At 35.3% G+C, this 27,151-nt stretch overlaps 3 protein-coding genes across 3 annotated transcripts in view; 2 read left to right on the plus strand and 1 right to left on the minus strand.

The window, feature by feature from the left end:
* Window positions 1-6,631, plus strand: part of Wnt10 (Wnt oncogene analog 10) — a 33,151-nt gene extending 26,520 nt beyond the window's left edge. The window contains exons 4-6 of the mRNA XM_076135347.1: window positions 4,270-4,401; window positions 4,701-4,825; window positions 5,533-6,631. Coding sequence (XP_075991462.1) covers window positions 4,270-4,401; window positions 4,701-4,825; window positions 5,533-5,767 — 492 coding nt within the window. The 3' untranslated portion in view covers window positions 5,768-6,631. The remainder of the gene's footprint in view (window positions 1-4,269; window positions 4,402-4,700; window positions 4,826-5,532) is intronic.
* Window positions 6,632-8,486: 1,855 nt separating this feature from the next.
* Window positions 8,487-17,894, plus strand: ninaC (STKc_myosinIII_N_like and MYSc_Myo21 domain-containing protein ninaC). Its single transcript, XM_076135858.1, has 17 exons — window positions 8,487-8,588; window positions 8,826-9,172; window positions 9,313-9,417; window positions 10,750-11,129; window positions 11,208-11,298; window positions 11,372-11,653; window positions 11,726-12,114; window positions 12,184-12,732; window positions 12,807-13,099; window positions 13,293-13,591; window positions 13,859-14,148; window positions 14,460-14,609; window positions 14,721-14,824; window positions 14,913-14,981; window positions 15,801-15,988; window positions 16,408-16,607; window positions 16,805-17,894. The coding sequence occupies exons 2-17, from the start codon at window positions 8,882-8,884 to the stop codon at window positions 17,709-17,711; spliced, it is 4,587 nt and encodes a 1,528-aa protein (XP_075991973.1). The 5' UTR covers window positions 8,487-8,588; window positions 8,826-8,881; the 3' UTR covers window positions 17,712-17,894.
* Window positions 17,895-20,614: 2,720 nt separating this feature from the next.
* On the minus strand, window positions 20,615-27,151 carry LOC142987235 (uncharacterized). Its single transcript, XM_076135859.1, has 8 exons — window positions 26,849-27,151; window positions 26,571-26,762; window positions 26,383-26,496; window positions 26,069-26,182; window positions 25,636-25,767; window positions 24,918-25,266; window positions 24,550-24,640; window positions 20,615-24,109 (listed from the first exon to the last, which is right to left on the minus strand). Exons 1-8 carry the CDS (start codon window positions 27,029-27,031, stop codon window positions 23,935-23,937), a joined length of 1,350 nt encoding a protein of 449 aa, XP_075991974.1. The 5' UTR covers window positions 27,032-27,151; the 3' UTR covers window positions 20,615-23,934.

Raw genomic sequence — 27,151 nt, forward strand, 5'->3', positions numbered from 1 at the left:
TTTAAATTAAAAATACCTACTTCATATTTTTTTACTTATTTACGCACTTTATGTGAACAACTCGGACATTACAGAAACCAGCAATGAACTTTTGCTCCTGTACTTTTTAATAATATAAAAACAAGGATTGATTATTTATTTGTCCAAAAATATTTATTTATTTATTTTTACCTATTATGTACAGAATTAAGTTTAAAGCAATCTATGAGTGAAAAAGACAAAACAATGTACAGCTACTAGCTAAAATCCAAACTTTTACAGAGTTTAGTAATAAGGCATTGAGGCAAAAGTTCTACTAACATTCGAATACGTTTCTAATGACCGAACATTCGTAGTCACATTGCTCGTGTAACAAACATCCATTTCGGTGTAACAGTCAGCCTCCGGATCCCCTCAGCGGGATCTATAAAAGATCTCGCTTCGTCCCACACAAGAAATTAGGTACCACATTAGAGGGCCGAGGTGATAATTACGTTACAAAAAATCGATACGATGAGTTAATATTGCGTTGTCTCGATGACTTTACTATCGATTTAAATATAGTTTTGTATCGATTCCGATTGCGTCAGATGAATTATTGGTTGGGTAATGATTGTTTAAATTCCTTTGGTTACGTGATTTATGTAATGTAAGTACTTCATTCATGGAACTTTTGTTCTTTTGTTTTGTGCGTTACGTCATTGAGTGATGAGTTAATGCAAGAAATTGAATCTTTAGTTCTATAGGCCAATTTTCTGCCACTATTGACTACTATCAACTGGCTAGCTATCGAGAAATTTTACTCGAAAATCTTTTTAGCGCCTCTACCGGGCTCCGTAAGAACTATTTTGGCAGTAAATTTAAATGTAAAACTCTCGATACTCGACAGTACAGACATACTAATTACGATGTAATTTAAGAAAACTTACCGCATTTTTGTTGAACCTTTCTGGAAATGCATGGGGAGAGTTCGTAAATATTTTTTACAAAGATAATATCAAAGCCAAATATTTTATTTATTTAGGACATAACTATTAACACTTACTATTGTCAAAGTCGAAATTAGTTATTTTATCGACACTTCAAAATGAAAAGCTAATGAGAATAGCTAGCGAGGCACTTCTGGCCACTTTTATTAAACACCTAGTAGTTTCTTTCCGTTCTTTTCACAAATGAAACAATACAAATCACCGACTGAACCATGTCAGTAACAACTAAGGATGTCCTTGAAAAGTCATGAATTAATAAGATTTCCTTAGGTAACGTATTGTAGGTAAGTGTAAGGCTTCATATTGCAACATTGCATATCTAATATCACGCTGCGGCTTATACAAACGACGGTCAGAAATGTCTTCAGAATTTTTTCATATTTCTACCTTACCTTATCCGATTTGTCGAATATTTAAGGTCAGGTTTTCGTCAGTTCGAAAGGTCTACCTTTCTAACTAGCTAAAAATCAATGACCCTCAGTCTTAAGTCAATATTACGTCATATGTAGGTTGTCTTATCTTTGGTATCATAGTTGGAAGATAACCTCTATATTTTTCAGAAGAAAAGAAAAAAACTGTCGCGCTTCCGAATTTTACTATCAGTTACCAACTAAGAGAGTGAAATCGTACCAGACAGACAGACTTACTTTCACATTCATATAATAATAATATTACTATGGTTTATGTCGTCTTATTTCTAACTAAATAATGTTAGTCATTCACCTACATCAAATTAGTAAGACACAAGCCGTCAATTAGGCAGAATCAAATTGAGGGCGATATTAATTCGTTTACTTCAGACCAACGGATAACCAACGCAGTCTCGCTTTGAAACGAGTTTACGTAAGTCCGTAACGAAATTCCTACTTCAGTGCTAGGGGTGACACGCTCAAGAAAACTTTCGGTATTTCTTAGGTTTCATTCTTTTTGTCGTTATTAAATGATCTGGATGAATCAATCAACGCGTAATTCTTTCAGACTATCGTAACATATGGAAGAGATACATTACGAACAAAGTCTTTTACTACATTCTCAATTATTACTACTACTAATTACAAAATCACAAATGAAATCATAGTTTACATGAAGAGAAATAATTTTAAATTGTCACAACATATTATTATTTAAACGTTTGCTTGCTTTGATAGATAAAGATACCTTTCTGATCATAGAGTTTCCATAGGTACATTTTTTGGTGAAAAACATTCGGTTATTGGAATGTCAAAAATTTTTCAACAGTATATTAGATATTATGGACATCCCTATACAGTTAGAAGTTTAGAAGCTGCGCCTGCGCCGTGTGCGGTTTACCTAATGGTTAATTTGCCGTCAGATTAACAACGGTCGTCTCGAACCTATTAGCGTTAGTCGCGTTAATCGTCGTCCAGATTATGTTGTGATTCACATTGCTACAACTCGAAGATCACATCAATTTGTTACAAATGAAGCAATAGTGGATGATTTGAAAATCTCATGACAAATTACGTAAACGTTGAAAATTATAAGATTTATTGGTATAATTTTTTTGTTGCTTGTATGTCTATAAAGCCTTCCATAGGTCTCTTAAAATAAAGAACCGAATGAGCATTATTCCTTAAAAGACTACATCATTTGATTATTTAAAAACAGGACATTTTCTTCCTCCCCCTCCACAACGAAGCTTTATATTATTTTAGTGAAGTTAAGAAAAGACCATAACAAAATGTAAGTAGATCTTTTATCTTGCAATAATTCATAACACAAGAACAAAACTGAAGCAATGAAATTTCCAACAAAAGAAAAACAAGTTGCCTACATTTTTCCGTTGCAATTCAGCACTTAATAACCCATTCGTTGAAGATAGTTAATAAAAGAAGTAGTAAATAAACTTACTATAATATTTTAATAGCAACGTGTTTAGTCTACGCTTAAGGGTCTGAGTCTACATCATTAAGTAAATAAATCAACTTTAGTACTTGAAGGTAATTTGGAGCGATGACAAGACGAGATGATTGAGATTTTAATAGCTACTGGTATTTAATTAAAGGGTTTAAGAATTCCCAGTAGTTATTGTTTATTTTTAGAAGTGGATCGTTTAATGTGCGATGACTATTACTCGGGTGCTGATTTATTTATAGTTGCGTTTGCATTCTGATGGCAGATTGGATTGTTTGTATTTGTCTCATTGCATTTCGGCTCGTAATGTGTTGTCGCCCTGTTGGTCACTTCTGTTTCTGCAAGCTGTCACTTCATGTTCTTAATGTCTAGGTAGATAACAAAATTGTTTTCAAAGCTCACGATTAAATTTCCATTTGGTTACGAATCTTACGTTATTTTTTTTAAAGGATTTGTTCAATATTCAGTTAGCTTTTTTCAAGAGACCCGTTTCTTAAAGGCAGGATGATTAAATTATTGAGCAGTTTATTTTCAAAAATACTTCTGCTGACAGAAAAAGCTCGCAGCTTTAAATTGGAGTTGTATAAATTCTTGCAAGATTGTATTAGCCTACAGAAAACTGGTTTTGAAATTTCAAACATTAAGATTCCCCATCACGTATCGAGTCGTGATCAAGTGCTATAAAAGAGAATTGAACCGAAGCCGGAGTGTTGCATATAGCGCCACAATTAGGAACTATTGGTAGTGGCGGCGCGGGCGCGGCCCCCGGGCTCCGTATTAGCCGGCCGTATTTCACGAGCTGCCCGCCCCGCCAAGGTGAGAACATAATAAGCGGTTCGGGTCCATTTTTAATATTCCGGCTTCATTACAACGTATTACAAACGTCTTGGGTGGCGAATTCTATCGCGAACGCTCTTAATACCACGCTATTAAGGTCCCGGCATCTGTAGGGCGTGGACTTCACCGATTTATTTGAATTTTTGCTCCGACTCAATTTGGGAAATTGTTCCGCCGGCGGCTCTGGCGAAATTAAGACGTCAGTCTGATTGCACCGAGGCGTTTAATTATGTAAATGTTGTGCTAGTGGTGGGTGGCGCAATCACTGGTGTCGATTCGGTCACGTATAGGGACAACAGATTTACGATTCTGTACGCGTTTCAGAACAATCATATTTGTTGTTTTATTTTCGCGATTGGTTATAAATAGGGATCTGCGGATGTGCGGTCTGGTTTTGTGCGGGATAGACGGAATGTAATAATTCTTTCAGTGTCTGCATCGTGAGCAAATAATAATGGTTTGATAACGTGATTGGAGTTTTATTATTGTTCTCTTTTACAAACCAATGCAATTTTTGCTTTAGTTATGACTTAAGAGACAAGAACAACATACTTTTCAAATTTCTGTATGTTTTTTGTAACACTTCCAGATTCTATCATCGCAAATGGAGGTGCGGTGCAAGTGCCACGGTTTGTCAGGAAGCTGTCAGCTAAGGACCTGCTGGAGAGCTACTCCTGACTTCAGGGTGGTCGCCTCTACTATCAAACGACAGTATAGGAAGGTAACGCTACATCTTGAAGATAACTAGTGTCTTAATAACTCTCACAGTCTCGCTACTAGATACAAGACTTATTGGGTGTTTTTTTCTATTCCGAATTCTTGTAAATCAGTATAAACCTTTTGTTTCACAATAAATGATCATTTTCGCCATTTCATTACTAAAGGCAAAACTGAATTAAAAAATAATGTTAAAATTATAAGAAGTTATTTGTAAGAAAATAAAGAATTGAAAAATATAGTAGAATTGAAATTATCATAGTAATGTGAAATTTATTCTACCCCACGATTATTTTTTATCAGGCGCTGATGGTAGCTCAAGAAGAACTGAACAACAGTCCTTCCTCGGTCCTGAGAGGTAGACCTCGCGGCAGAAGGCGGGGCAAAGCGAGACCAGCGCCTAAGAACAGCCTACTGTTCTTTGAAAGGTCAGAAATTGACAAAATTATACAGCACGTAGCCTAGGTTCTTTAGAAATATATTATCTTCGTTATACATCCGATACAAAGAGCATTGTCCGATGCTTAAGTATTCACATTCTCCAAAGATATTTGAGTTCTGCGGGTTCAGCAATTATAAGATGGAAATATTAGTGTGATGGAAATGGCATGATGAAGATTAACTTAAGCTAGTAAACATAAGAAAGATTTACTATTGGTGTTTAGGTAGGTAAGTATTTCTAAGCTTAAAATCAAATTTAAATCTGCAAGGTATCAGACAATCGTATTAAAGTAGAGAAGCCTCACGATATCAACTACGGCACTCACAAAATTAATTCGATTTGGCCTATGACGTGTTTTATAAAATAAAATTCTTTAAATGATAGAAACGTGACAATTTCCTTTACATTCTATGCCCGCCTATTACCTACATAGTGTTGGAATACTAACTATATCGTTAAAAGGTAACGTATTGTGCATGAAAACAAACATTGTCTGTAGGTATGTATGTATATTACAAGTCATAAATATTAAAAAGTTTAAGTAATTGTCACTTGACGTTGAAAGGTCGATGAAGCTATTTTATTTTGTTCACAACTCAAAATCTTTCACATCTTTGCCTACGAAGAAAAACTAATATTTTTATCGAAATACATTATCACGATACTAACCTTAACCATTGTCACAATTTCTAGATCACCAAGTTTCTGCGAGGCGGACCCTCGAACAGACTCCGCGGGGACATCAGGCCGCGTGTGCCGCATCGGCCGGACTTCCCGCTCAGGGTCTTGTGACCTGCTGTGCTGCGGCCGAGGTCACGCGCTCATCAGAAAGTCCAGCATCAAGCCTTGTAACTGCACGTTCCACTGGTGCTGCCGAGTCGATTGTGACAGGTGCCGTGATGATAAGTGGGTAGCCATTTGTAAATAACAAATGTAATTTAGGTCTGCCTTTTTAGATCTGATGTTTGTAAGAGCTAGATTTTTGACTGTATTAAAGGATTTAGGTATTTTAACTCAAATGCCTTGTAAATTCCGAGCAGTCATGTACTTAATTCCACATTTTGTGGTCAATATATTGATGATTAGAAAAGTATAAGTCGCCAAACTCATAATACGGAGTGTCTTTAAAAATCGATTTAAAAAATAATAGAAAAGCAATTTCATCCTGTCCTGTCAGTGGACGAATTTTGACTCTACATTTATTTATGTGTAACTTTATTAGATTGTTATTTTCAAAGACTAAATAAAACATTCCACTTAAGTAAAACTCATAGTTTAAGACAAACCAAATCATGTTTAATTTAAACGAATTATTTTGTAACTTTACTTTTTTTTATTAACAGCGAGAGAGATCTTATTTCAGGTACAATGACAGTACTTTTTTTAGGAAATAGCACATACAAATTTATTTAAACCCCTAATCAATTAACAATCCTAAGTTTTTGTTTCGTCTTACCTACCTATTAGCAAATTACAACAAGAATAAACAGAAAGTTTGATAACTAAATAAGACACGTAACAAGAAAAATCGCATTCAAATACTTCTTTTTATTTTCCCGAAAATAGGTTTAATGAATTTATTTACTTATTTAAAAATTAGCACAAATCTCTTTAGTAATAAACCTAGAATAAGTTGTTTATAAATCAGTATTAACATAGAATAATGATTGTACTTAAATATTTAATGATATTTCATTTGTAAATATATCTTCATACGTAATTGTACTTATACATTCCTGTTTCAGTGATATTTATTAAATTAACTATTTATTATAGATGTAAGGATTTGTACCGGCAGTTTTTATTTAAGAAAATAAAAATTATGATTGAAATGTATGACTTTTTATTTAATTAAGACCAATTTAAACAATAACAGCTATTTTTAAGAGATGTCTTGAATCTTTTTTACTTTTGCCGAAATTTTTCATTTCTGATATTGAAGGCATGTTTTAATTTTATCCAACTTACTAATTTTTTGCCTACTAGACACGTATCTACGTAATATTCTAAAAAAGCCAAGGTGACCTCATTTGTAAAGGCCTACGCTAGAGTCATACTGTCTGAATATAAAAATATTTCCCCAAAAAATAAAATTGGAACGTCCATGTACCTAAAGTTATTACCATTTATAACAACTCATTCAAACTCGAAATGTATACAAAAAGTGAAGGAGGTGCTTCAAAGAAGCGAGAAACGACAACAGTGAGTGAAGTAGGCATTATTATCCTCTTACTTGCGCCTAATTTGACTCCTCGACTCAAGGGTCCTTGGTTCGACGCTTTGTTGATGCGTATCATGTCTAAACAATATCATGACGGACTTTTTTAGGTAGGTACGTAACCTTTTTTGCTTCCTTTTATAATCTGGTACTGTGCCACTGCTGGGCAAAGGTCTCCCCCCTCGTTCGAGAGAAATGGGAGGGGTAAGACCTGTTTTTAAAAAAAAAATATTCTTTTCTATATTATATTCTCGTTTACCTCGATTTGTCGAAACATTTGAACAATACAATACAGCATACATTGGGTATGGTCTGTAGATGTGCTAATTAACTGAGGCACTTTTTATTGCTAAATATGTTTAAAAGACCTATAGGCGACTTTCTACTGCCATTTACTAGCGTGAGTATAGGCAACTCTAGCGTAGTATTTCAAGAACAAGTCACAGGACCAAGTATTTAGAAAATAACGTTACAGGATAAATTATCTAAGACGTTTAAATATCGGTGAAGGACCTCCATACCATATAAAGAAAGCTATAATCACTTCAAAGATCCCAAATCCAGTAGCGAAAAAAAAGTGGGCACTCAAATTACTCAAAACTTTTTGCAAGAACCCTTTAGATAACGATGAATGAAAGAGCCACTATTGCTGATTACTTCCACCCCTACGTTGTGAATACACAATCAAATACATTAACCTAACTGTATATTGACAGGCTTCTTGAAAAGAAGACCATTTTGACAGGTTTGATTGAAAAGTGAATCATTTTGACAGTTTTACGGTATCCTAAACTTTTAAAGACGTTTTTGTATTGATGTTCCGCTTGGCATCAAGTATGCTTGATCGAATACATGTTGGCATGACTGATTGATTAACGAAGATAGATCATGTAATGGAGTAGTGTTGCGAATTTACGAGATTGTTACCTAAACAAGAATTTTACAGTCGTCAGTTAGTTTTTTCTTTGGGAGTTTATCCAGTGTTGGTATGGTTTTTTGTTGTAATCCGATTTATAACCGATCTTTCTCATTCACAAAACTAAACTTTATACGAAAGTGTGTCTTTATATTCCTGCAATTTTCTGTAAATATGAGGGGTCATAAAAAACACATCACCCTCATGTGCGTCGCACATTATGGTAATAAAGTCTATTTTTTTTACACAACTGTTGAAAAAGACATAGGATATTTTGGTTACTGTAGTCTTCGTTATAGCAGACGTAAGATTTAGCAGAAACGATAGCTGTGTGTGGTTTTATATTTCTGCGAACTTTCTTTGACATCTGGACTAAGCAAATTATCTTGCATAGAGTTGCTAGGCCAGGTCTGTAGTCAATTAAACGTGTCCCCAATTAAGTGAGTATCCAAGGCACAGAGGAAGGTCGTGGGGCATTATGACCTAATACTATTAGGGAGGATTAGCAATGTTCTTAATACGAGAAGCCCCAGCACTTGTGAGCGCTCCGCGGTTGAAACGCCACTCGGCCGCGGGTCGCCAGTCTCGGTGTGTCGTGCCTTCATATTCTACACTGTGAGTATTTACAATTAATTAAAATTATTCTTCAAAAAATACTTCGACACTAAGTAATGCAACTATTTGAATTTTAACCAATGTAATTTTGTTTCCGAAGCCCAAAAATCCTATAAAATATCAGTAATTAATCGGTGCGCTTGAAAATAATACATAAATTACGAGTTTACAGGATTTCATTTAATAAGTTCATTAAGTGAAAAGTAAGGTACCTAACACATATAACACAATCTACAGAATTTCGCACCTGGATACACGGATAAACCTATGAAGAAGATAACTAAGACGTCATCATGACGGACGGACTGGTTGTTGCGTCTTTGTCTTCTCCCCTCGACCGATACAAACTCGAAGGCAAGCTCGGTGCAGGCATATTCGGTGAGGTTCACCGCGCCTCTGACTCCCAGGCAGCTGGCAAAAATGTCGCCGTCAAAATACAAACGTACACCGACGAAAATGAAGCCCACATACAAGAAGAATACAAGATCCTCAGAGATTTCACCAAACATCCAAATCTGATCGACTTCTACGGAGTGTTCTGTGAGAAATCTGAAGGTGTGAAGAAGATTTGGTTCGTTCTTGAGGTAAGTTACGGATCAGATACAAACATGACGACTACCGGACGTGTATAAAATTCCGTTACAATCTAACTGTTTCATTGGAAGAAACTCTACGCGAACAGATCCCATTGATAAAACACTACAATGGAACATCTATTTTGCAGTTATGTGAATGGGGATCTGTCATCGATATTGTCAGAAAACTGAAGGTAGCGGACAGAAAAATGTCGGAGGAACACATCGCTTACATCCTCAAATATACGATCAAGGTAAGGCCATATTCGACTGACTATAAACATGTCTGTTGTCACATACGAGTCGAGATGGCTGTTTATAAAACAAAGGGGCTGCCAGTCCACCTTTCAACAGCTGAATCAATTGGTAGGTACTTTGAATGCAAACTCAATTGTTCTCGGATCTGTGTCCCGGCTATTTCTGTTGCTCGCGTGACGTCGAATAAAATATTGCCAGGCGAATGTCCACGTACGTTGAAATACAATCTAGAGCCATTACTTAAAATGCACGCCGCTTTATTTGATGTGATTCGCGACGGAACAGTCGAACTTGTCGATGCGAATGTCGGAGCGCGCCCGACAACACCATGATGGCCCCCCATCGCGGCGCATCGCTCAATTATCGTAAATAATGCTCGCACACACAAGATATACGGACCTCTGACGCGGTAGCCGATGATCCCTCTAACGACCACCTGTCAATGGAAAACCTTTCTTACTTCCCTTTAATACGGTCTACACACTTTGATGTATATTCGTCCTTCGAGCTCAATCGTTATCGGAGAGGGTTAAATGCGTATTATCTTTATGCAAGCCACTTGGTTCACAATACCGGTGCTCTGTCCTCCTCGTACGGCAGATCTTCCACGCATATCTATCGATGTTGCATCTCGTAAAGTACGATCAAAGACTAACTTGTGATGTCATCTTTGTCGATATTATGACGGGATATTACATCGATGAATATTAATGATCTTGTTCATCGGCCTTTATAAATGTTTTAATAAGAATGCAACGAACAGATGTACCAAAACATTAATAACATTATCCTTTCGAGTGATATGAAATCTAACGACCCGTCATCAAATATAATTACTTCTACAGTGACTGCACACTGGATACTTAAGGAATAATTTTTATTTTCTTTTACCTCGGATAAAAACTTACACAATAACTTCACATGCCTTGCATGGAACTCAAAATAACATATTTTAAAAACAACGATGATAACGAAATAAAGCAAAACAAATATAAATAAAATATCGTAACATGTACTGAAAGTATCGACGGCGTGCACCCCATCACTAACAACTAAACGATCGTAATGAACGCATTAAACAAGCTGATATATCAGACGGCAGAGCGCGCAGACAGGCCGCCTGCGACAGCACTGAAGCCCCGATGCGTATGCAAATAGCTCCCAATGAATCTCGAGGCGTGGGGACTTGACTGACGCTGACGTTACTATCGCCAGCCTTAACAATCCCCGCCACATTAGGGGCGGCCACTCCATCACTCCCTGTCAAACTACCGCGTTCAATCCCTCGATTGGTGCAATCAATTCCACTACACTCATTTGTATTCTAGGCGCTCGTTTACTTGCACGAGAACAAAGTGATACACCGCAATATAAGGTGCAGTAACATTTTGATCACTAAAGACGGTGAAGTGAAACTGTCAGACTTTGGTTTATCTTGCAAATTGAAAGATACGATGGACACGAGTACGAGCAATATTGGCTCACCGAGCTGGATGGCGCCTGAAATCGTGACTTGCGGTGACGGAGGTTATGGAAACAGAACAGATGTTTGGGCGTTGGGTATTACAACTATCGAATTGGCCGACGGCAAAGCGCCTTTCCAAGAAATGCATCCAACGAGAGCCTTGTTTCAAATAGTGAGGAATCCACCACCTGGTTTGTCGAAGCCTGCGATGTGGTCCAATGATTTAAATGACTTTATTACAGAGTAAGTAATTTAAACAAAATACGATGTATGCTATAATAGATAAGAAAAATGGCTTGAATAGAAATTAATTGATTTCAGATGCCTTGAAAAAAATCCTGAACACCGTCCTTATATGGCGGAACTAGGGGAGCATCCATTCATACAATCTGTTCCCGAAAACGACTATCATGTGAGTTTATTTTATTATTGTAATCAGACGTAAGTTCAATAACTGCAAAAAAGCTCAAGTCTATGTTTTACAGCTATCGACAGAGTTCAAAATACTGGCAGCGGAGTTGAAAGGTGCGGCTGAACCGGAAAAAATGCCCGAACGAATTATCCGAAATGGTCTTCTAACAACCCAAGGATCTCGGGAACCAGAAACTATGCAAGTGGAAGACTTGGCTGCTTTAGAAACATTAACGGAAGACAGTATACTCATAGAATTACAAACAAAATTAGCGAAAGGATCTTTTATGTCTTTTGTCGGAGATGTCCTTCTGATATTAAACCCAAACGTAGCGGATGATATTTACAATGAAACCGTAAGTACATTATCAGAAACTGTTACACAATGTAATCAAAAAGACGCTTCTATACACTATTTTTCTTTTTAGTACCACACAAAGTACGAATGCAAATCAAGATCTGATAACGAGCCTCATATATTCGCGGTGGCAGACAGCGCGTACCAAGACGCTTTACATCACAATGAACCACAACACGTCGTATTCTCTGGTGAAAGCAAATCTGGGAAGACCACAAATATGATCCATGCACTATCCCACCTCACACACTTAGGTGCTATGAAGAACAATACTGCTGAGAGAATACAAAAGGCTGCAAAAGTTATTCAAGCAGCAATCAGTGCCGCGACACCTTTGAATGCACATTCTACGAGGGGAATCTTTCAAATTCAAGTGACTTATGGCAGTTCTGGCAAATTAAGCGGTGCTATATTCTGGCTTTACCAGCTAGAGAAATGGCGTGTATCATCTACGGACATGTAAGTAATAGAATTTTAGTAGCATTTCTAAACTTTTTCATAGCAATAAACTACGGTATACATTAACAGGTCGCAAGCAAACTTCGATCTACTTTATTACTTCTACGACGCTATGGAAGCTGCAAATCGGACGGAGGAACTGCATTTAGAAAAGAACAGAAAACACAGATACTTGAGAATATCGGAAGAACCAGTCAAAGGAGTGAAAGGAGTGCGAGAAAACTCAGGAAATAACGTCGAACTGTACAAGGAAATTATTGAAAATTTAAAAACGCTAGATTGGGAAGTAGAAGACATAACATTTTTGGAAACAGTTCTAGCAGCAATACTTGTACTTGGTAACGTTAGGTTCAAGGATAGTAAAACGGGAATAGCGGAAATAGAAAATCCCGAGGAAGCAAAGAAAGTTGCGAAGCTATTGTCGCTTGAGGAAGTGAAATTTCTTTGGGCTTTGCTCAACTACTGCTTAATAGAGAGTGGGAGTGCTGTGAAAAGAAGACATTCTACGGACGAAGCGAGAGATGCGAGGGACACATTAGCTAGTGCACTATACAAGAGACTAATAGATTGGATGATCAACTTAATCAACTCGAAGCTGTCATTCATGAGATCGGTATTGTACGTACACATTTTAATTTCATTCTATTTCATAAACTTATTTTGGTTTTTCTAACTTTTGTGTATTTTTGCAGTGGTGACAAGTATTCAGTGAGTTTGCTAGACATGTTTGGTTTCGAATGCTATCATCGAAATCGATTGGAGCAACTGATTGTAAACACAACGAATGAACAGATTCAATTTCTGTATAACCAGAGGATGTTTGCATGGGAAATGCAGGAGACGGCTGAGGAAGGAGTGCCAGTGGTGTCGTTACATTTTTATGATAATAAGAATTCTGTGGATCAGTTGATGGGCAGACCTCTTGGATTGTTTTATATACTTGATGAAGCCAGTCGCACTGGCAGCGGACAAGAGTTTATTATGAGTGAGTAGTCTCTTACAGTGTTTTTATTTAAAAGAATAGTGCAGTTCAGTATCTCGTGTATATTATTATAGCTGTGCGTCCACTGGGTCGTAAGGATAAGTATGTCCCGATTTCGACGCAGTGGACGCACAGCTTTTATCTTAATTGTTACTGGTTACTAGATTTATTTTTAATTCTTAGGAATATGTTTTAGGTACAATCAGAACAACATGCAAAGGTCCTTACATTAAACTATCTGGGAGTCACGAATTCAGCGTCGCACATTACACAGGCAAAGTAAACTACGACTGTAGAGAAATGGCCGAAAAGAACAAAGATTTCCTGCCTCCAGAAATGATAGAAACGATGAGAGCTTCAACTAATATAACTGTTCAGCAACTATTTAGAAACAAATTGACTAAAACTGGCAACTTGACAGTGTCGCCCAGTCAACCTAAAGTTGCTGTTGTGAAGTCGAAATCTGAAAAAGAGATGGAGAATTTGAAAGCCAGGGTAAGTTACTTAAAATTTTTATCAAAGGATTACATATAAAATCATCCTTGTGACAAGATCAGTATCCACGTAACTCGTAATTTTGTAGTGATTAGGGAGCAGTATTTGCCTTTGTCTCAGATAAAAATTAGGTAGGTAGCTTAGGTAAAATATCTTAATATTTTGCATCAACCAAACCAAACTCATCAAATAATTATCAATCAAAAACTATAATTTCATTCATCATTCAAATGAATGAATCTTTAACAAATATGATATTTTTTGAAGAAATACAACACAGTCTCCAAAGGCCAGTTCTCCCAAGTGCACCGTATGAGGACAGCGGCAGCAACGTACCGTGCAACCAGCTTGGAGATCCTCAAGCAACTGTCCATAGGGCCCGGCAGTGGAGGCACTCACTACGTCCGATGTGTAAGAGCTGACCTGAACGACAATCCCAAAGGCTTCCAGACAGAGGTCGTGAGGCAACAGATCAGGGCTCTAGCGATATTGGACACGGCTAAAGCAAGACAAAATGGATATTCTTGCAGGATACCTTTCGCAGAGTTTATTCGAAGGTAAGAAATTACGGAATTTATAAAACAAATCTTAATAATGGTAACAAATATACCGATGTACTTTAGAACTGAATTATTGTTGCATGCTTTGTATATTAACGCTTCACATATAAGAAGTGCTGTAAGAACTCGATCGTCTTGTTTGTTACTATGGACAATGATGACAAATGATAATAACATCTTAGTTCCAACCTCAAGATAGGCATTTTTAGAGTAACTTTTTTTGCTCAGCGTATGAGCATATGAGTCCCTCTAAAAAATAATTCCAAAATTATAAACCGATTAGATAATATAGCTTTAATATTCAACAGGTATCGTTTCCTAGCATTTGATTTTGACGAAAATGTTGAGGTGACGAAAGAAAACTGCAGGTTATTGATGATCCGACTAAAGATGGAAGGCTGGGTGCTTGGGAAAAATAAAGTATTTTTAAAATACTACAATGAAGAATTTTTATCAAGGTACAATATCTTTTCCTTTAACACAATCATCTTCAAGTCAATTATTCTACACTTTAAATCATCTTCACGATCAATAGTAAAAATATAACATTATTTTGTTTTTCATTTAAGGCTCTACGAGACACAAGTGAAGAAAATAGTCAAAGTTCAATGCATGATGAGAGCCTTCTTAGCGAGAAGAAAAGCTAATAAAGACAAAGCCAAAATGATACACAGTAAGTACAATTTATTAAGGGTTTCTTTTATTTTTAAAGAATTTAGTATTGTAAGTTTAAATGTCACCTATTTATTCTGTTTTTTCAGTAAGAGAACTCAAGAAACAACAATCTATGAACGTTACGGAAGATGAGGCTGCATTACTGATCCAAAAAGGTAAGACCGAATACAAAAAGCATTTTAAATTGCTCTATCAACTCTTTTGAATTTCAAGAATGTGATATTTTGCCAAAATTAGTTTATGGCAGCCCTAACAAAGAGATCGCACTTTTTTTATAAAAGACGCGGTTCAATTTATTCTTAATTTTTACTGTTTGGTATTGTACCTAATTGGGAGGACTTATTTTTAAACGAACTGGTCGAAACACCTTAAAATAATGATCGGAAGCCTTTTGATACAATTAAAAATAAAAAGTAATTTATTCTTCATTGACAAATGGCCGGCTTAAGATATTTTGACATTCAATGGCCAGCCTTTTTTATTCGTTTACCGTATTAAAACTGTTTGGTAACTTCTTAATTAATTTCCTACTTAACGTCGGCCTAGTTAGTAAAGTAAGTAGGTAATATAGTTCGGTCACGTTTTGAATTGTTTAGTATTTAACTTTGTCAGCTGTCACATGCTATTTTTTGTTATGCGGCAAACACTTTAGTCTTACCAAAACATTACCTATTTTATAAACTTGTTAACCTATTAATTACAGGTTATCTAGCAGGCCTACCACGTATCTCAGTTGACAACATGTGTACCTACCTACGTCAAATTGATGGGCACTATTCACTACATGACTAGATCTCATGGGAGAAAACAACGTACAGCATAGTGGGTTTCAAATAGTTGTCAACTGAAATACGTGCCCCCTAGGTATCGAAATGATCCTTATTTAATTTCTGCACATTCTGAAATTATGAATGATTGTTAATTTTCATATTTATTGCAAATTAATCAAACAAGCTTTGTAATATTTCTTGCAGCCTATCGTGGTTACATAGTCCGCAAAGCATACGGGCCTCTGATCAATAAGTCCACGGGTCAGATCGACGAGGAAACGGCTTCCTTTCTCAAAAGATTCGCTATGAGGTGGAAGAGCCGGTCCATATTCCAAGTGTTACTGCAGTACCGAGCTGTGAGATATCAGGATCTAGTGCATTTCTCACAACAGGTTAGTACTTTTCACTAATCTTAGTATCACATTTATTCGTATAGGTACCCTTATACTAACACTGTCATATGACTGTTTACAAGTAAAAGCTATAAATAGGAGATACGAGTTTAGTAGCAAGTAGTAGCAACCTCGATGGTCTTTTGCGTCATGCCTTCCTTTCATTCATGCCTAATAGTATGTCACAAAAGACAACAGATCAACGCGGTAGTTCAACATTTGCCATCACTATACCATCTAACTACTACCTCGGTAATATACTTACGACAAGAAAGCACAATTGACTATCGTAATAAGATTCAGGGCTGACATCGAATTCAGACATGATCAGATTCAGACTAACTACATCCGATTATAACATTCACGTACATGTGTGTACGTAACTATTTACTGCGAAACTAATTCCTATGTTATTTTAGGTTCATATTTACAACCAAGCGGTATTAGAATCTCTACTAAACACTAGTACATCGGTGCTGCTCGACCGTGTGGACCCTCAAGCCAAGGAGGCAGACTTCCTCGGCTCCGGACCACCTACCGTGTGGAAACTGCCCTTCAGAATCGATCAGCTGCAGTACTATGATACTTCGTATATGTGCGACCCTTCTGCTAAGTGCACGTAAGTGTAAAAACTTTATTCTATCATTTGAGATACAAGTGTAAACTTCTACAGGTTTTATTTGAAGTGAATAATTTTCATAGCCATTCATTTGTTAAAAAAATCCATAAATTGTGGCACTGTAATATGTTTGTTACTTTCTCATTATTCCAAGGTACCCATTTAAGAAATCTAACGATACTAATTTCTTCTTGTAGCGACACATTTGCCAGTCAATACGATTCAGACCATGAGCAGTGGGACGAACCGTTGAAACGTCGCTTTGGCTCAGCACCTGACATCACCGTCACGTCGACGAGTACTCAGACCCTCATCGCAGTGCCGTTCTGCAGGGATCCCACACAGCCCGTGCCGCCCTTACCTCCCGACGACATAGACAAACCACCCAGAACACCACGCAAAGACCCCAACAGACCAGCAGTGTATAAGAAGAAAGCACCACACGCTCCTCAAAGCTACTACCAACCACCTGAACCCTGGTCCGGTGTAAGAGACGACAACGACATCCTCGAGGACACAGCACCGAAACTGCGCAAGTCAACCCACACCAGAAGCATGTACGCCATCGATACGGATGTTCAGGATCCTATTATGGAACTACAAGCCATGGCGAAATCGACGAGCGATATGAACGAAGACGATCCTCCATTCAACTTCCAAGCCATGTTGAAAAAGACTCCTAGGAACCGAGCGTCGATGAAGCGGTCCAATGAGTTGCAGAATGATATGGAAGAAAGGCAGGCTGTTTCTAAACACATTATATCGCCTAGTAGAGCTAAACCGCCGGCTGCTCCAAGAATGGCGCCTACTCCTCCGCCAAGCAAGCCGTCTCCGACCCCGCCGCCGGGCAAATATCCAGCCCCGACACCCCCACCTAGCAGAATGGTGTCAGAATCACCTCTCCCGAGCAGGTTCACTCCACCACCACCGAGATCGTCGAGCAGGGAATTCATTCGACAGAACTCTAAAGACCTCATTATCGCTGCACTCAAAAAGAGAGATTCCCAAACAGACCTCATCTGTCAGATGGACAACAAGGCGGAGAACGAAAAGGTTGAATTAGCACCAGGTATAACGGTCGAAGGAACAGTTACAGATTTATAAAACACCCATTAAATTTGTAAAAAATATATTTAATCTCCATTGCATTGGAAGTCCACACACATTTTTTTTTTCTTTTATTATTATGGCGTTACAATATTAATATTTTTCGACGATTAAGTTTTTAAAGCCATAAGTTTTATGTTAAGTCATAAGATTTCTTGTTACGAATGAGTAATAATATTATATAATTTATATCTCAATAGAGTTAAGTATATTGAATACAAAGTTGATTCTTAGTTAAAGCGAATTATGGCGAAACGTGGTGTTAAATAACACGAATTTAGTTTCATCAATTCATAGAAAAATATATCAAATTTTTATATTAAACCTTATAGTATTCCTTATCGAAAAATTGCTTTGGTAACTTATTATACTTGCTTATAAACTAGAGAGTGGTCATACGGAGAACATTATAAGAGACACAGTATTGTATGGTTTATGTTTAAGTATTATAGCATTTATTTATGAGCAAAACTTTCTTCAATACTGAATATAAATAAGTAAATATTCGGTTCGGCACGTTCGGTTCGGAAATATTTATCAAACAACAAAACCGACTCGACTCACTAGTTCGGCTTGTACCGATCGGGTTCATCTATACATATTCGGTTTTGCCGCCCGGCTATACCGATTAATGCCGAACCGAATATCTTTGTAGCAAGCTTTGATGCAATGTTAGAATGTATCGCTCATATTACATAGATAGTAGTATAATAATGCTTTATAAGATCACATAGTTGTTTTACTGAAGCTCGATCGAATAATTTGTACAGTCTGATATGTTATAACAATATCTTATTGGAAGATTAAGTCTACAAACGGCCAGCCGTATGTAGCGCCATTTTTGACCACTGTTACACGCTCGTCTTATAAAAAGAAGCCTCAAATCAAGGCTTTATTAAAGTACCATAGATTAGTGCTTGAACTAAAAAAAAGGTTTGGCAAACACTGGCTTTTAAGACAATTGAAATACAATTTAGGCTAGTCTATGGTTAATCTGTCAGTGTAATAAGAATCAATCGACATTTAATTTATTGCGATCTAAAAGTATTAGGCTGTTCGGCAAATATATTGATATCATAATATTATAATACAACGGGTCTTAAACGCGATTAAAAGACCCATTACATTATAATATTACGGGTACGAGTCGCAAGAATCTAAAATCATTATATTGATATTACAAATCATTCCAATAATAATATAACAGATTATTTCATTTAACGGTATTTTTGACAATGTACTTCAATTTACTAGGAGTGGAAGACGCTTCAGCTTGTAGAATAATAAATACGACTCCAAAAAACATTTATTTTGAGCAGTTCTTAAATATTGATATTCAATTCCATAATGTTCGTTACATATTTATGACTGTTATGGCCGAATACTCAAACTATACTCAATTTTAAGCCATACTGCCCAACTAGCACACAAGCGCTATAACAAGCTGCACAATGGCCGGTTAAAGGATTTTTATAACGCCTTAGGCTCCTTAGTAAGAAGTATAGTGGTTCTATAAGCGGCTACAGATCTCTTGTAGCGTCAAATAGGCCCATACTGTCCAGCTTATAGCTCGACATTGGATCTACAGTGGTCGTAAATAGTAATTATAATAGTACGTAGTATAGTAGTAATACAGGAGCGCTAAAATAAGATGAAGGTGGTATAATCGCGCTACAAGAGCTTTTTCGCAGCTTCGTGGCGCTTACCAGCTGTTGTACAGAGGTGGTTAGCGCCACGAGCGTTCGAAAAAGCTCTTGCAGCGCGATTATACCACCTTTACCTTATTTTAGCGCTACTGTGTAACGGTTATAAATGCTAACGCTCTAAATTAGTAATATGGTCGGTTTATTATGGTGTAAACTAAATATATTGTATTAAAATGAATCATCAGTGACAAATGAGGAGACATTTTATTTTTACGGATTGGATTATGAAAATAACAAGTAGTCTATCGCTTTTATTTCTTTGTGTACGTGATATGAAAGTGCGAGTGCCAGTTTGCTGTCAATATATATGTATATTATCGTCAATATTTTCATGCGCCCTCAAAATATTCAGTTTTAAATGCAAAAATTATATAGATATGTGGATTTGGAAATTGTATTTTGAACATAAATAAGACTTTGAGGGTTACAGATAGTTTAATTAGGGTTATAGGTAATAAAAAATGATTTTAATTATGTTAACGTTACCAGGCCATAGATTTATATGATCTTCAAAAGATCGTAATAACCTCAAAAAATATGTTTACCAAATGCTGTAATGGCGTCTCGATCAAGCAGCTCTCAGAGTTGGTTACATCTGCTCTAGCGCCTTAAGCTGTACAAAGGCTGTAGTGTTTGCTGTTGTAGACCTCAAGGTTCTGCAGTTGTGGCATAAGTAGGAGTGCTTCAATATAATTGTTTTGGTCGCACACCAGCATTTTACTCGTACTTTTAGGGGTCAGTCGTTGAATATTAAAATAGTTTGAAAATCATTTTTTTTTATTTATATTTATTTTATTTATTTTATTTATTTTATATATTTTATTTATTTTATTTATTTTATTTATTTTATTTATTTTATTTATTTTATTTATTTTATTTATTTTATTTATTTTATTTATTTTATTTATTTTATTTATTTTATTTATTTTATTTATTTTATTTATTTTATTTATTTTATTTATTTTATTTATTTTATTTATTTTATTTATTTTATTTATTTTATTTATTTTATTTATTTTATTTATTTTATTTATTTTATTTATTTTATTTATTTTATTTATTTTATTTATTTTATTTATTTTATTTATTTTATTTATTTTATTTATTTTATTTATTTTATTTATTTTATTTATTTTATTTATTTTATTTATTTTATTTATTTTATTTATTTTATTTATTTTATTTATTTTATTTATTTTATTTATTTTATTTATTTTATTTATTTTATTTATTTTATTTATTTTATTTATTTTATTTATTTTATTTATTTTATTTATTTTATTTATTTTATTTATTTCATTTATTTCATTTATTTCATTTATTTTATTTATTTTATTTATTTCATTTTATTTTATATATTCTTTAAAAACAGTTGACAGACTGAACCACCACTGCACTTATGTAAATATATTATGATAATAATTTTAAGCTTTAGTATAAAGGTATATTACTCGGTTATAGCGCTTTAGGTGCTTAACATAATTCTGTAATCCCCATGGCTGTAAAAATGTTTCGAATGATACCTTATACATCTATTTGCCGTACAGAAGCCATATAAATATCTGATATAACGCTCAAGGCGCTATTAAAGACCTACGCAACTCTTTTATAGATGAGTAATACACTAGCCCTAAAAAAATCTGTTATAGAACCTAAGGCATTACAAAAAGCTTATTTACGCTCTTGAGCGCTATAAGCGCAACGCATAACTCCGTTTAAACTCCTTTATCTCCTAAAGTCCCCTTATACAGTTAACGGTGTTATAGAAGATTCCATTAACTCAGTTATACTTCCCTAGGCTGTCTAGCGATGCAATTACATGCTCATATATCACTATAAGTCATTAGTTTCCTACTAAACGGCTACTGTCCCGCCTAGCTGTTAAAGGGTTTTTTAAATAGCTAGTATACAACTTATAGAGAATTGTACAGCATTTGAACGACTCTTATGCAACTATCAGGCTGTATAACGACTGTATAAGCAGCTTGTGTGCTAGTTGGGTGAAAACGACTTCTATTGCTACAAAACACGTCAGACAATGACGGCATAAGACTAAAGCCGCTATGCCTCTGACGTTATACGAGCGTTGGCGTTTCTCCAACGACTGCGCAGCGTCAACGTCGCGTTTGTTGGCAACAGGTACAATCACGGCGTCCTACTTTGTCCGTGTGCCTCAATGTACGCGACGTTAACGCAGCGTAGACGATGGAGAAACGCCAACGCTCGTAAAACGCCAGTGAGATAGCCGCCTTCAATGTAACTTAAAATTGAATAAGTATAGTTAAAGTGTTCGGTCACACTATTACGTAATTTAAATTAAGTATTATAAAGTACTTATATTTATTATGAATACCCATTAATATTATGGCTTTACATCATCTATGACCACAAACTTGCAACTGCCTTACATGTTAAATCACTTGAAAAATAGTTTAAAATACATTAAAGTATCAAAATATACTGTCTAATTTTCATTTTAAATTTCTTTTCCATATATCCTTTTATAATTTAGGCCTCGATTAAATACTGTAGGACAATTTTTGTTCCAAATTTTTATTCCTAAATCACATCCTAATGTTATTGCTAAATAATTGACTTAAAACTAGTAATTAAATAAGTGAAAGAAAATATATCAATAAGGTTATAAAAATATCGATTAATTTATTACTAAAGATAAACCTTAAGCTCTATTAATTCAGTCAGTGTGTCAGTGTTTGATAGGTAATAAAATAGAAACTTAACGAAATAAAAAAAGATATCGATTTTTACTATATAGCAACCCCGCAGACTAAAAACTTCCATGCGATATGTAAGACTGTGTACAGACTGAATAGTTGACTTAAGTATGTAGTGCCGTTTAGGCCCTTCTTACACAAGACTATGCAAATCTACACGATACTACACAGTTTTCGTCTTCAAACGATAATGACATACAAAATTCATTGATTTTCGTACACGAGTCGTGTCGCCGAAATTCGTCCCGCGACTGGATTTGTATCGTGGTAGTCGTTTGAAGACTAAAACTGGATTATCGGTGGATAATCGGCGAAAATCGGTGAGTATCGTAGACTAACCCAGCCGCTAGTTCATTTTGAAGAGTGTTGACTGACTACCAGTAGTCATACTATTATCAGTAACTAAGGCGGTATATAATAATATGTCATCTTTATACCAAAAGTACAAAGACGATAAAGTCTTTAGTCTGGGGAGTCACTCCTTGATAAAATCTTGAATATTACGTAGCGGTAGTAACTTTTATTTATCTGTGGTATAACAAAAAAATAAACGTGACAATGTGCAATACGCATTAAATGCTTAAGTGATATATTACGTAAATTTATTTCGAAACGTCCATTCGAATATATAAAAGGTCCATAATCAAATAATTTTACTTTTTTATAAATTTTCTTTTTTTAATTTGGGTTATTCGTTACCATATCCTAAACGTTAATCCTATGCAAACAGTGCCTTATATTAAAAAGAAATGGAACATGATTTCCTTTTCTGAAATTATAAATAAAGAATAATATTAAATTGCTTATGCTACTAAATGACCATGACTTCATTGCTCTGAGATCATCACAAAACCTACATATTATAATATTATTTTATAAATATTATGTCGTTTATAAACATTCCAAAAATACTATTTTCCAATTATTGCTTTCCAAAATTCTTAATTTAATTTCCCATTCCGAATCCTAATTCTAATGTCATGACATTATGAAACTTTTTTAATCTGTGGTTTAGCCCATAAATACAAGCGTGATTATAAATTAAAGACACATCTTAAAATTAGTAAAAAGTGCAAAAATAAAAACAAGTGTAAATTACTGGCCGCGTTGTTACGTAAACTGGCCATGTCTCACTTCAGAGATTAAAAGGCATAAGACCAAACTACGAAAAGGTTACTTAAGCCCTTTTAACACTGAACGTGCACTGTGTTCTTATATCTAAAATTATGCTCTAATAAATTAACAATGATGAACAGACCAGAAGTTATCTCACTGTAATAATATTAAAACTTAGAGGAAGTAACAGTCCGTGTTAACAGGAATAATCATGGACTTTATTATAAAAATGGCAATCGGAAACGGATAACAGCTAACAAAGATTTAAAAAGAGTAAAACTACTATTGTATATGATGCGAAATCCTGAGATTCCAGAAAAATCTTGCAACTATTAGTCATGTTCAATATCACATGATTTCAATTAAGTATTTAGTATAGAAAATTACCTACAATAACTGATGAAGTAACAAATATTACTCTGAGATTTTTATGTGGTCATTTGATTACCTTCTTTGTGACGCCAAAAGATGTAATTTTCCCCATATTACCTTAAATATCACCAATGCTGACATACAATTTTTTTCATGTGGCAATGGTAACAATTTTTATCACTGGTCATTTCACAAAAGTTTGCCACACCGAAAATTTTAAATTAATATTTTTTATACCTGACAAAAGATCCTATTTCACTGGTATGTCGAAATTCTTGCCGATATTTTTCTTTAGACAATTAACTGGGTAACGTTGGGCTCGGTCAGGGTGAGAACTGCATGAGCTTCGACCATCACAACGAGGGAATTACGTGCTTCTTCGTGAGGAACTCCGTGGGCGCGGGTCGCGTGAGTGTACCACGCGCCGGTAGACGGCAACACCGAGACGCACCATTTACAAGATAATCTGTAATGGGACAAAAACACAAATTTTATTTTCAATAATACAAATCTAGTACATATTTAACCTAACGTCTGATGTGTTCACCATAAATTATAACACAGATATTAGAATCCCATAGGCCCAAAATATGGATTAAAAACGTCTAAGATCGATTATATGGCTAGGCGAAGCGCGTCGTTAAGCTGCCATGTTTCAATCCACATTTTATCGGATTCAAGGTTTAAAACTGATTTATTGTCAGTATCTTCGCCGCCCCTCTGCTGGTTTGCGTAAAGCCTGAGGCCCTAAACTGACCCAACCTTCAATTATTATCCTATATCAAATCTAAACAATCCGATTAACAAGTTTAACTCTGTTTATATCAGAGTATTTTAAATGACGAAATAGATCATACAAACACATGCGAATAGTAGTTAAGGGAAAAAGTGGATTTAGTACATTACCTGTTAGTGACGTGTCTAGATTTAACATGTCTCCGCCTGTAGCCCCAGCTATTGTATACACGAGGGCAAAACGGACACGGAAATGATGGATCTGAAAAATATAATTAAAATGTAAGTAATAGTAAGGTAAAGCAAAATGGTCTTGGGCCATATGAGAGCTCATATTGTGTTGATAAAGTTTCGAAGTTAATTTAATGATGGAAAATGTAAAACTGGATACATTTGTAGAATTGTTTTGCAACTAGTATCTTTAAAGTAAAGTAAGTATCATTAACACTTTATTCATTAAAAAAAAGTGTAAATGAAACTCTTGGCAGAGTTTTAAACAAAGTTCTACACTATTCATAACAATATTCTAAAATATTTACCTTTACAATTCTGTGCTTCACTGGAAACCGAGTTAAGGCTCTCTGTCTTAATGCTCAAAGACTCAATCCTCGTACCACTCTGCAGGACAGTTTCAACTTCTTTATCAATCTCAATAATTTCATCATTGTCATTTCCATTATTCTTTTCATTCAAGCAAGGCTGGGTACTAGTCACTTCGATCTTGTCAAGGCGCTCATTCAAACATATTTGTCTAGTACATGTTTCTGGACTGGCTGTGCGTTTCTTGTCCGTTGTATCTTCCAGTAATGCTATGTCCGTATCATTCGTGTTTTCCCCAGAGTAATCAGTAAGAAGCGATTCTATTGGTTCGATTTTTAGGACGACATTCTGAAAATGAAATTAATGGTAATGTATAACGCATGGCAGACCTCTTACTGTTATGAAATATTCTTGGTAGCATGATCAAATCTAATAAGATGATTATTATGACAAAATAATCAAATTGCTTATTTTAGACCTTTAAACATATAGAAGAATCAAATCAACCATCTGTACAAAGTTTACACACACTGCTTATATATTTTCTTTCACTATTATCAAACCTTTAAAACCTATGAACCACTTTGTTTGTGATATGTGAATAAAGCAAAAGAAGTTTGCAGAGTTTGTAGGAAGTGGCACTCTATGGTTTCTTTCCCTCTCCCATTGGAATCATGAGTGATTTTTTGTATTACGTATGTACTATTTCATACTTACAGATTGTTTTCCATTATCTGAACAAATCTTATGTACATTATCAGTCTCAATAGTTGGTGTACATCTTTTGCATTTATTATTGTTGTCATGTTCCACTTTCTTGCGCCTCTTCTGTGCCCCTCCTGTTGACTTCTGAAAATAAAAAGGGCATGAATTAAGTATATTATTATAATGACTATGTGATACCCATCCATTTTATTTCATTGGAATGTAAGGAAAATTTATGTTGGGACCTACATTGTACATTATATAATAGATCAATGTCACAAAGGTTAAAATAGTACCATAGATAGGTATCCAAAAAACATTGCCTATTTAATTTTATTGCCTAGAAGCAATTTTTATTTTTCATGTGCTTTTGCATGAGTTTCTACATGTTAAAACATAAATCAATACTATTTTTAATATGTTTAAAATAAACAAATTAACTTACAGTTTGTTTCTTTTCAACTGGTTCCTCAAGTATAGAAATGTCAGCATCATTTGTGTTATCACCTGAATAATCTGTCAGAGGTGATTCTGCTGGTTCTACTTTTGGCACTACATTCTGTAATATAAAACAATACCTTTAAAACATAAATAATTGAAACAGATATATTTTATACCAAACAACAGGTCTAAACAACTACTATTACCCAATAACTAAGAACACTCACAGATTAAATTTTTTTGTTATGAGGTATATTCTACTGATTTTGCTGCTCATCTCGCACTATATATTACTAAATTACAAGAAACAAGACTTACACTGACTGTTATTTCAGATCTGCCCTGCACAGATGCACATCTCCTACACTTGCCTGTACAATCATCCTGTTCACTCTTTTTACGCTTCTTCGGCAAAGCACTACCAGTTGCTTTCTAAAAGTACAACAATAGTCATTATTTAAAGGCCTCACACGTGATAAATATGTGAAATAAATGACTCTACTAACATCATCGTCACGCGACACTTCACTACTGGTTGACAAACCACAGATCCTTAGAGTTTCTGCTGTTTTCAACAACACTGGCAGGAATTCTTCAGTCACATTCACTTCCCCATTGTACATAAACGTCAACAGAGTCCGTAGAGACACCGTACTGATGTCATGAAGCACTATAATTGGATCCTTGTGGGGGTTTTGCTGCGAACAAAACGTGTGGGCGTTAGGCTAAATCTAACACAAGGAAGCCATATAAAAGGCAATATGGAGCGTCTCAGCTGCCTTACCTGGAATATAGTCCTGAAAACTGAACTGTTGGCTGATAATATCACCTTGTGAGCCTTGAAACAATGCCCCTCTGATACCAAAGTTACATCAGACAAACCTTCGTCTTTGAATAACTCTTTCACGTTTAGCAGTATGTTATTCTGGTACCCATTCCATTTCAAACTTATTTCCTGGTTGGCCATAGTTTGATTTTTACGTAAACATAGAAATTTGACTATTGTATCCTTAACAAATTAAAAATAATGTTAAAAATCATACGAAAAGACGCAAAATTCCTTGAACGAAAACAATGCACAGACAAC

The sequence above is a fragment of the Anticarsia gemmatalis genome, chromosome 3 (assembly GCF_050436995.1).
Source record: "Anticarsia gemmatalis isolate Benzon Research Colony breed Stoneville strain chromosome 3, ilAntGemm2 primary, whole genome shotgun sequence".
Classification (NCBI taxonomy): Eukaryota; Metazoa; Arthropoda; class Insecta; order Lepidoptera; family Erebidae; genus Anticarsia; species Anticarsia gemmatalis.

Bases quoted from the DNA above. Each gene is read 5' to 3' on its own strand.
- ninaC (XM_076135858.1), top strand. From the start codon at position 8,882: ATGACGGACGGACTGGTTGTTGCGTCTTTGTCTTCTCCCCTCGACCGA. The intron at 9,173-9,312 runs GTAAGTTACGGA...TCTATTTTGCAG, and splicing joins AGATTTGGTTCGTTCTTGAG to TTATGTGAATGGGGATCTGT. The intron at 11,130-11,207 runs GTAAGTAATTTA...AATTGATTTCAG, and splicing joins TTAAATGACTTTATTACAGA to ATGCCTTGAAAAAAATCCTG.
- LOC142987235 (XM_076135859.1), bottom strand. From the start codon at position 27,031: ATGGCCAACCAGGAAATAAGTTTGAAATGGAATGGGTACCAGAATAAC. The intron at 25,267-25,635 runs GTAAGTATGAAA...TTTCATTTTCAG, and splicing joins CAGATAATGGAAAACAATCT to AATGTCGTCCTAAAAATCGA. The intron at 24,641-24,917 runs GTAAATATTTTA...TATATTTTTCAG, and splicing joins TGAAGCACAGAATTGTAAAG to ATCCATCATTTCCGTGTCCG.